The sequence below is a fragment of the Drosophila albomicans genome, chromosome 3, assembly GCF_009650485.2.
Source record: "Drosophila albomicans strain 15112-1751.03 chromosome 3, ASM965048v2, whole genome shotgun sequence".
NCBI classification, from domain to species: domain Eukaryota; kingdom Metazoa; phylum Arthropoda; class Insecta; order Diptera; family Drosophilidae; genus Drosophila; species Drosophila albomicans.
In genome coordinates, this window is record NC_047629.2 from 2,426,336 (window position 1) to 2,437,014 (window position 10,679).

Sequence of the window (10,679 nt, forward strand, 5' to 3'; positions counted from 1 at the left end):
TTCATATAAAAATTCCTTAAATGTCGCATTATGACAAAACGGTCATTTAGAGTCGCAGCAACGTTGAACGGCGACCGTCAGATACAGAGAGAGACAATGCCAAACAACATATGTTTTTTTTATAAGGAACTCGCACCAAGCAGAAATTTGGTTTGAGGCTGAAGCTGAAGCAGAAGCTTGCGTGATAAAAATGCTTAGCACACGGCGCATTTTGTAAACATGGCCAACATGACTGGAGACTTTAGCAAAAACAAAACAAAAACTAAAGGGCAGCGACGAATGGCTTGACTTCTCTCGATTCCTACCAATTCCCGACTTCAATTTTTGCCACAACATATTTGGTTATTTTTTTGTTTATTTCCAAAAATATTCCGCATTATTTTCGGTTCGTTCGCAGCATCGGCAAAAGTCACAAACCGAATCACGAACATTTTTTGTCCTCGCCTCTTCCATTTAAAAATCTTTCTCTGTTACCAAGTTTTTATGAAATATTTAATGCGCTAACTAAGGAGACTCTGTGTTATATGAGCAATCTGGTTGTCTGAGTCTTGAATCGATGAAGTTCCTCAAAACTATTTTGATTTCATATTATTTTTCAATTGTTGTTTTGCAGAGTATACAAATTCTCATTCTATTCTACTTAAAAGTATAGGGTATTTAGCTGTCGTTATTCCAAAGCTAGACAGTTCTTCTTTCTGCTTTTATTTTTGGCATTTCTGTGGCTTTTGGTCATGAATCATGATTTATTTGAGTTTTTTTTTTGTCTTCTCCTCGACTGCGCAGGACATTTTCACTTTGTTGTTGTTGTTGTTTTTGCTGCTGTTAGCATCCCAACTGCCGCTGCTGTTGCTGATGCTTTTGCTGCTGTATAAGCCAAGTTTGGTATTTAGACGGGCGGCGACAAAAATGGCTTAGTTTGTTGCACACGTTTTGTTTAGCTTCCACCGCTTGGTGGGAACTTTGCAACGTCAACCCAGCAATGCATTTGCTGATGTTGTTGTTGTTGTTGTTATTGCTGTTGCTATTGCTGTGTGTCTGACTGTCTACGAACTGTTGTTGTTGTTGTTATTACTGCTGTTGCTGTGCCGGCTGCCGGTATAAATATAACCACATTCACAGTATGTTTGCATGTATTTCGTTAGTCGTGATTTGCAGTTGATTTTGTGCCACAGTTGTAACCGACGCTTTCCCCACTCCTCCTCCACTATTAAAGACAAACCTCAACGCACGATACCAAATTTAAATATTTAAAAATAGTCCTACAATGTTGCTGCCAACAGCACGCCGTACAACTAAAAGCTGCTGCTCAAGACTCAGGTGAATTCAATTCAATTTCTAAAGAGGTTAGTGATCCATGACAAAACCTTAAAAACTTGCTGCTGAAGAACATATATTTTCTACGATTACATTGGATGGAAATGGTTTGAGTGTAAACTATTTACTTATTTATTTTTATAAAATGTGTTTTGAAAAAAAACTGGGCAAAATCTGACGTAAAATAGTGAAGTAATTGCATTCCAACATTCCCAATATAATGATTTTATTCATACAGCATATATTGATCTGCTATTTATACCCGCTACCCATAGGGTAGAAGGGTATTATAACTTTGTGCCGGCAGGAAATGTATGTAACAGGTAGAAGGAGGCATCTCCGACCCTATAAAGTATATATATTCTTGATCAGCGTCAACAGCCGAGTCGATATAGCCATGTCCGTCTGTCCGTCTGTGTGTCTGTGTGTCTGTCCGTCTGTCCGTCTGTCCGTCCGTCCGTATGAAACACTGGATCTCAGAGACTATAAGAGATAGAGCTATAATTTTTTTTCGACAGCATTTGTTATGTTTGCACGCAGATCAAGTTTGTTTCAAATTTTTGCCACGCCCACTTCCGCCCCCGCAAATCAAAAAAATCGAATAACAAGCGTAATTTTTTGGTATATGCAATAATTACTGTAATAGTTATGATTCCTGAAAATTTGGTTGCGATCAGATAAAAATTGTGGAAGTTATTAAAGAAATACTTTTGTATGGGCAAAAACTCCTACTTACTAGGGGTTTTAGTTGCTTTGGCCGACAAACTGGTACATTGTGCCGTCTATGGTATATTTTGAATGCGGTACTTATCGATATACCACATATACCATTTGGTATATTTTTAGTATTTTTTTTAGTATTTTCGGTATATTTTGAAAATGATACCGCAATATTTTGCCTTTATTAAAAATGGGTAGCGGGTATCTCACAGTCGAGCACACTCGACTGTAACTTTCTTACTTGTTTTTATTTTATTTTATATATTTAGTAAAAATTTCTAATGGTATTAATGCATGCAAATCAATTTAATTGAAATCAAATTCATGCCAAATTTTTATGAGTGTACTCAATATGATTTAAATTATTAAACGGAATTATATATCGTACACAAAAATTACGCATTTTTCCTTCGCTATTTAGATTTTTTTTATATCACATATCATCGAAAACGCCATTGAACATTCTGCATGCCCCCAATTATTTAATTTTTCAATTTATTAATTGACTGAAATTCAATGCGCCAGCTCGAATAGCATTTTTTAAAGAGGGCTTAATTTAATGGCTTTCAGCAGATTTCACACTCACATCTCACAGTTGGCATTATTTTATTTTTATTTTCACTTTTTATTAGCCTTAAACCAGATATTGTCAGATGAGCCGAGACGTAAACAAATTGAACATTCTTCAATTAGGTGAATTGATTTAAGTATTTTTATAACAGCAGCAGCGAAAAACTGTTTTTTGGATTTTGGTTTCAGTCGATTGGTTAAATATATTTAAAATGCAAATAAATTAAAAACTTACAAATAAGTAACTCCACACTCCAGTATTATTCTTAAAATATATATAATACTATATGGTATATATAAGAACTTGTATATACTATATAATGGTATATACTATTACATTTAAAATATACTATAGAGTGATTAAGAATATATAAGCTTTATAGGGACGGAGATATTTCCTTCTATCTGTTACAAGCATTTCCTGCAGCACCTTCTACCCTATTGGTAACTGGTATAATAAATATTTGTAATCGCCATTTATGATAGGATATTTTAACATCGTATTTGAACTCAATTAAAGGCAGATGACAGTGCTGCAAATTGGCCAAGTTAGCAGTTGTCTGCTTTCCGGTGTCAGTTTTCCGATTTCCATTTGCCGTTTCTGTTTTCCGCGTGGGTAAACTAATTGCGTTGCCTTCGGGCGTTTGTCAATTTGCATATTACAGGAAAAAAATGTATGAATGACTGACGTGTGCGACATGTTTGCAGGCTTGATGTTAATTCAAATCATTGGATCAAATTAATTTTCACTCAAGAAAATTATTGGCTGTCAAGCACCGGGCAATTGGATTTTTCAATTTTCCCCACTGGTATTTTCTATTTTCCATTTTCTGTTTTTCGTTTCGCATTTCATACTCGCTGGTGACAACTCTGTTGCATATGTTGTAGTAAGTTTGGCAATTCTCGACCTGACTACGTGCCGCTTACCTTGTGATGTGGCATGTGGCATGCCACAGGATTACGATTACAAGCTCCCGGTTGGCTGTTGCCAGTTGCTTCGATCCAATTAAAGTCACACAATTGAGCTACTTACACTTTAAGAATTGCATTAAAAATCTCATTGTTGGCTGGAGTTTTGGGTTATGGTTTTAGATTCTGACTCAGATTCTGTTTCTGTTTCTGATTCTGATTCGGTTCACTGCTCAGGCAAACTTCCGTGTCTTGAACTGCAACTAGGACGTTCGGCTGGCTCTACGTGCCTGGATTATATTGCAATCGCTGTGTTATGAGAGTAGTTGCTTGAAATTATGTTATGCATTTCACGTGCAACAAGTTGAAATCATAACAAGACCAAGTTGTACTAGAAAAATGCTTCTACTTATATAACTGCAAATGCAATGAAAATATTGAAAGCACCGTTGTAGAAATTGCTGAAATTGAAAAGCAAACCATTTTCACAAGCCCTTCGCTGTGTACATATGATTGTAAGTGTGTGTGTGTGAGAGCTTATGCCTTTGTGTTAACAGAGACAAATACATTTCCTGGTACACTTTTCATGTTGTAGCTTGCAGATGCAATACCAGTTTTAGTTATTCTCATTGTAGATGATGTTGGGAGAAATTGTGTGCAGAAAACTTCTTGAATGTTGTTACTCGAAAATTAACTAACGCTTTCTTTACTTTAAACTATACGGCTAAGCATATACCTTTACCAAACCCGAAGGGTGATCAGTTCAGATTTAATAAATTACATTAGTGAATTTTTATACCCGCTACCCATAGGGTAGACGGGTATTATAACTTTGTGCTGACAGGAAATGTATGTAACAGGTAGATTGAGGCATCTCCGACCCTATAAAGTATATATGTATATTCTTGATCACCGTCAACAGCCGAGACGATATAGCCATGTCCGTCTGTCCGTCTGTGTGGCTGTCCGTCTGTCCGTATGAACACCTAGATCTAAGAGACTATAAGAGATAGCGCTATATTTTTTTTTCGACAGCATTTGTAATGTTTGCACGCAGATCAAGTTTGTTTCAAATTTTTGCCACGCCCTCTTCCGCCCCCGCGGCGGAAGTATATATACAGTAATAACTATAGTAGTTATGATTCCTGAAAATTTGGTTGCGATACTTTTGTATGGGCAAAAACGCCTACTTACTAGGGGTCTGAGTTACTTTGGCTGACAATCTGGTATATTGATCCGTCCATGGTATATTTTGAATGCGGTACCATATCGATATACTACATATACCAATTGGTATATTTTTAGCATATTTGTAGTATATTCGGTATATTTTGAGAATAATACCGCAAAATATATTGCAATTAATCAAATTGGGTAGCGGGTACCTCACAGTCGAGTACACTCGACTGTAGCTTTCTTACTTGTTTATTTTATATAGAAAATTTCGGTAACAGCAGAAGATCAAGTTTGCTTTGCATATTTGGCGTGTTGGTTAGATTATTGGTACATACAATTAATTTATCAGATGAAATAAATTAGTAAAACTTGTATATGATAGGAAACAGATGCTTCTATGGAGACTTAATTTCTTTGGTTGACCATCTGGTGTTCTTTGTTCTCTCTAGTATATTTTGAATGTTCTTTATCAACATTCTATATATATACTTGGGTATACTTCAGTATTTTTGGTATATTTTTAAAAATAATCTGATCTGCTCTGCTCTCTATAGTATATTTTAAATGTACTTTATCCATATACTAAATATAGACATCGGTATAATATAGTATTGGGTATATTTTAAGAATAAAACTGCACTGATTTACTTTTGTTGAAAATAAGGAGCGCGTATCACATTGTCGAGCATACCCAACAGAAACTTTCTTACCTGTTTTTAACTTCATTAGATCTTTGAAGTAATTTCTAAAATATTAGTAGAACAATTTCGTTGCACAAATGAAATGTGCATAATGTCATTTACTTATCTTTGATATTACGATTTTACTATATGATCAGAAGGCTTTGCTTTTCTATTAACTCAATTTCCACAATCAGAAATACATTCGTACACATTCGTGAGAAGCTCAAAGCTTTAACTCGCTTGAGGGGCGATCTGGCCAGCATAGCATTTAAAGCTTTAGGACAAAATGTCGACCATGGACAAGCTGCAAGTGTTTCCATCACGCGCCAATCAGGTGGTGATGAAGCAGCGAATTCTTGCAGCCAAGCGTGGCATGGGTCTCCTAAAGCGAAAACGTGATGCGATCGACTTGAAACTGCGGGAACTGAAGCGTCAGATGGGCGATAAGGAGGAATATGTGGACAATTTGATGAGAACTGCAATCTTCTCCATAGCCAAAGCTAATTTACTGGGCACAGACTTTAAGCCAGTCATTGTGGCCGGCAGTGAAAATGGCAGGACATTTCTGCGAAGACGCATTCAGAAGATTGTGGGTGTTGTATTGAACTACTTTGAGCTGGAAGTGAGCGAACAAGATGCCTTTCCCAATACAGGACTCAGCTGCGGTGGTCAGCAGGTGCAAAAAGTGCGCGCCTATTTTCTCGAGGCTCTTAAGGAGATTGTATACTACGCCTCTTTGGAGTATATGCTGCGAATGTTGACGATAGCCTCACATCAGACCAACATGCGTGTCAATGCTTTGGACTATGTGGTAATTCCCAGACTGGTCAACACGCACACGTATATCTGTGGTGAGCTGGAGGAATTTGAGCGAGAGGATTTCTATCGTCTGAAGCGATCGCAGGCCAAACAGTTGGAGGCGAAGATCGCATTCACGGAACTCATTAGGACCAAAAATATGACCGATGAGGAATTGGCAGAGTATCTCAAACGTGGTCGTCCTGCACATCCTGTGGCCGATGTCTTCTTCGATGACGATGTGTTTGAGTATAAATCCCTCGAAGAGCGCCTGAGGGATGCGTATGTTCTACGTCACTCGAAGCGAAGTAATCAGAATAAGGAGAAAGCCAAGATGGATTCTAATATCAAATCATTTATAAGATCAGTTGCCATTCAGAAAAATCCACGCGCTAGCATCGCGAGTTTCATTTCCTTGAGCGGGCGTGTTCTGAAAGAAAAACAACCAGACGAATCCTCCAGTTCTAGTGAAGTGAGCTTTTATAAGTGAGCTTATGTACATATAAGTGATGAACTAAATTAAAAGTGATATTTATGATAACTATCGTGAAGTCTATTAATTTCATAAATTTGTATTAGCTTAGACATTTATTCACACTCATTTTTTGATAAAAACATATTAATTTAACATCTAAAATTGAAAAAATGAAGTTTGGTCACACGTTCTTGCAATCTAACCCTCTACGATTTCAATTTAAGAATGTAATGAAAGTAATATGAACGATAATAAGGGTACAATGAAATATAATATAAATCAATAACAGAAGTAAATTGTATATTCTTTATGATATATTGCTTCCATTTTATTATAATGTATTTAAGCTCGAATTTTAAAATGTACATATTTTAACATTATTGTAAAGATAAACTATTGGTTGCAAATAAGTTGCTACCAAATAATGAACTTAAAGCATTCAGGCACTTCTCCAAATTTGGAATAAAATAAATAACTAAATTCGTATTATTGTCTTATTCTTAACTAATTCAGGATACACTAAATGTGATCATATCGAAATTCAAATCTGTGCACATGTTAGTTTATCTCGAACAAACAGAAAGAGAAACATCTTTTGATTATGTGCAATTAAATATGAGTATAGTTATTGTCTCATTTTGAATGGCCATAAATTTCAGTTAAGGACAAATAAGCATCTAAAAGTGGAAGCTTCAGTTACTTTTGCCTTATAAGTTGCTCGTTAGCCAGCATTTCACCTGTGTGTAGCACCAATTGCGATTATGCGGCACATGCAACAGCATGCTGCAGCAGCAGCCAACCAACAAGGGAAACAACTATTGAATGGGACCCGGCTAGAGAGCAACAGTAACAGTAACAGCAACAGCAACAGCAGCACCGGCAGCAACAGCAATTGCTGCCATCCATTGCCAGTGCGTCTTTTGTGTTGACAAATGCATATTACAAAATGCAACTGGCCATAACAAAAGGACGTCTATTACGACACATGATAAAGAGAAAAGGGGTTGTGGAGCCAGAGAAGGGGAGGGAACATGAGGCAGCAGAAAAAAAATAATACACACACATGCACAAAACAGAACTCATAACACAGATATTGCAAACACATGCAGCACTCTTTGCTCTTGTTGCGAGCAACATAAAGGCCAACAGCAACAACATCGACATTGTTGGCGACAACAACTTGCAACGTGCGCTGCGGTAAGCTCACGTGTTATAGAAAACAAAACAAATATAACGACTACGACGACAACAGCAACAATGCAGGCGCAATGCAGAAAAAAAATATGTATACAAAAAAATGTAGTTGAAAAAACAAAAACAAAACAAAAATCTGCAACAATTGGCAGCAACAACAACAAGTACGAGCAGAGCTTGCAGCATCAGCCACAGCCGCAGTGTGGCAGCAACGGTAGCTCCAAATAATAAAAGGATGATAGTCAAAGTTTAATGACAGTTCAAATGATGTTGCCGCTAACGTCGCTGCCGTCGCCGCTGCAGCCGCTGCCACTGCAACAGACTATGCTGCTGGCGTTTGTTGCATGCTGCTTACTGCATTGCTGCACTTTGCGATGTGACGCCAAACCAATGTATGATGAGATTGCCAACAAACACCGGTTGTGCCAGCTATATCAATGCATTCGATACATTGAAAGTACTTGACAACAATTGATTCTAAACTGACAAGTAACATATATTTGAAATAAATTCAAAATAATATGAAACAATATGAAACTTCGAAATATTTAACATTATTATCATTATTTTTATAAAGGGAAAGAATCTCGAGTATTCGTTATTTATGAATAAATCTTAAATTTGTTCAACTATTCTTCGATGAATATAACGGAATATTTTGATAAATATATTCACAAGAAAACACTTATTTATAAAAGAAACAAATAGTGGTGAAAGAAATATTTTTGGCAAATTGCATTCAAATAAATATTTTATACCAAGCAAATTCACTTAAGTTTATTTAATAATTATAGTTACAAGAAAGATAAACCAATAATAAAATTTATATTTTTTAATTTTAATAACAACTATGTTTTTTATTTATGTTTTTCACTTCTTTATTTATTATTGGTTTATTGTGTGTATCCCTTCAATTTTAGTTTTGAGTTTTCCTTTTTTTTATCAAATGATGAGTGCATACAATAGTTATCTTTCATACATATTTTTTCAAATAGGGTAAATCAGTTTCGATGTAAAATGTCGTTTGCATTTTGCATGTTTGATTACATTTTATTTTCCTTTTTTTTTGTTTGCACATTTTTCCTGTGCGCTCTGTTGCCATTGATATTATTATGATGGTTGCAGGCACAGAGAAGAGGCGGCCGAGGAGGTGGCACAGGCACCGGCAACATGATGTTGCAACATGCGCTTGAACATAATAAATTTTTATGCATGATTTCTCACATTGCATGTGATGGCTGCCACTTGATGTGCCTGCTGCTGCTGCTTTTGCTACTGCTCTGTTCTGTTCTGCTATTGCTGCCACATGGGGCGTATGCGCATTCAGTGAACGGACTGAGACTCACCGAATGAGAAATGTGCATTTTAAATATTAAAGTAATTTATGCCAAACATACAAATAAAGTACAAATCGTTAAATATTTAACAGCTTTACTCAAACACAAAAAATATAGATATCATTTTAGTTTGAGTCCCAATTTCCCGATGCAACTTAAAATGCGTATGCCATATAAATACTCGGTACTCAATTAGGTAAATGGGTATACCAAGTAGTACATGGTTCATATAAATATATCAAAGTCAGTCAACATAAAGTGCGAGTACATATCTCAAATATTTATTGAAGATGTAATTATGAAATAATAACCCTTCACTTTCTTATATCGGGTATTTCGAAATCGATCATAATCAACTGTACTCAAATTCTGCAGTTGAAGTCATTAAAGTTTCTTCCAACACTAAAAATGACAAGACCAAATGCACTAAATGGAAGAAAAGCCTTTTGCTCTAGTACGCCAAGATCAAAAGGCCAGACAGAGACATCAAATGGAAAATGCAGACGTGGTGTTAAAACGATGTCTTACATTTACAGTGGAACGAATTAATCAGATATATATAAGACATGTTTGGGTTTTGATAAATTTTGCTAAAAATATATTTATTTATTATTTTAAATCTAATAGTATTAAATACTAAATTTGATATACAGAAATGCGAGTATTGGGGCTGATTTAGATATATTAAATAATAGTAATTCGAATAAATCATTGAATCATTAATAAAAGAATAAATAACATATAAATAACATATAACAAGATATTAAACTTCTGCTGTGCAATTAGTCGGTTGCTTTGCTGCCAGTCATCCATAGTGCAGCTGAGAAAGAGCAAACTAATCTCTGACAGCTCGTTATGCCAAATGCTAAAACCAATGCCCGGGCAATAGGCAATGGAGCGATGTAGCATTGCCCCTGCCTCTTGGCACTCTGTCCACGTCGCAGAGCTAACTTTATCATCATTTGTCGGCGACTCTTTTAGGGAATTGGGTTGCTGTTTCCCGAGGGGGGAGGAATATCAAAACACTCATAGACTTGTGTTCAGTTTGTACATATGGAGAGATGATTTAAGAGCTCATGCTGGTCGTGCCGATCATAATGCGGATGTGTCTGATGCTGATCATGTACTAGGCCTGGGCATTATAAATCGCCTGGCACTTGTGCATTATGCCGCTCAATCACTGAAGCTGCGTCTCCATCTCTTTCCGTTTCCCTTTCCCATTCCCTGTTGTGTGCTCTGTTTGTGTCTCTGGTCGAGAGCATTCATTGTGCAGCATTTTAATTGCAAAATCACATTAGCATAAATTTGTTAAGAACATTTTCAAGTGAAGTTATGCCCAGGCGCCCTCTGCTGTTGCATTGTCAGAGGAAGAGGAGAGAGGGCTATGATTGCTGGTTGGAGTATGAGGAAAGTGGAGTGCTGGCAGGATTGGCACAATGACATTAATAAGCAATTGCAAAACAGAAAATGGCAACTGAAAATTACTTCAAAAGGCTAAAAGGC

At 36.4% G+C, this 10,679-nt stretch overlaps 1 protein-coding gene across 1 annotated transcript; it reads left to right on the forward strand.

Moving 5' to 3' along the window:
• The first annotated feature begins 5,532 nt into the window (after positions 1-5,532).
• On the forward strand, positions 5,533-6,712 carry LOC117571393 (V-type proton ATPase subunit D 1). Its single transcript, XM_034253512.2, has one exon. It carries the CDS (start codon positions 5,659-5,661, stop codon positions 6,658-6,660), a length of 1,002 nt encoding a protein of 333 aa, XP_034109403.1. The 5' UTR covers positions 5,533-5,658; the 3' UTR covers positions 6,661-6,712.
• Positions 6,713-10,679: the final 3,967 nt, after the last annotated feature.

What these genes read in the sequence shown, in the direction of transcription:
- LOC117571393 (XM_034253512.2), top strand. Translation starts at nt 5,659, where the DNA reads ATGTCGACCATGGACAAGCTGCAAGTGTTTCCATCACGCGCCAATCAG.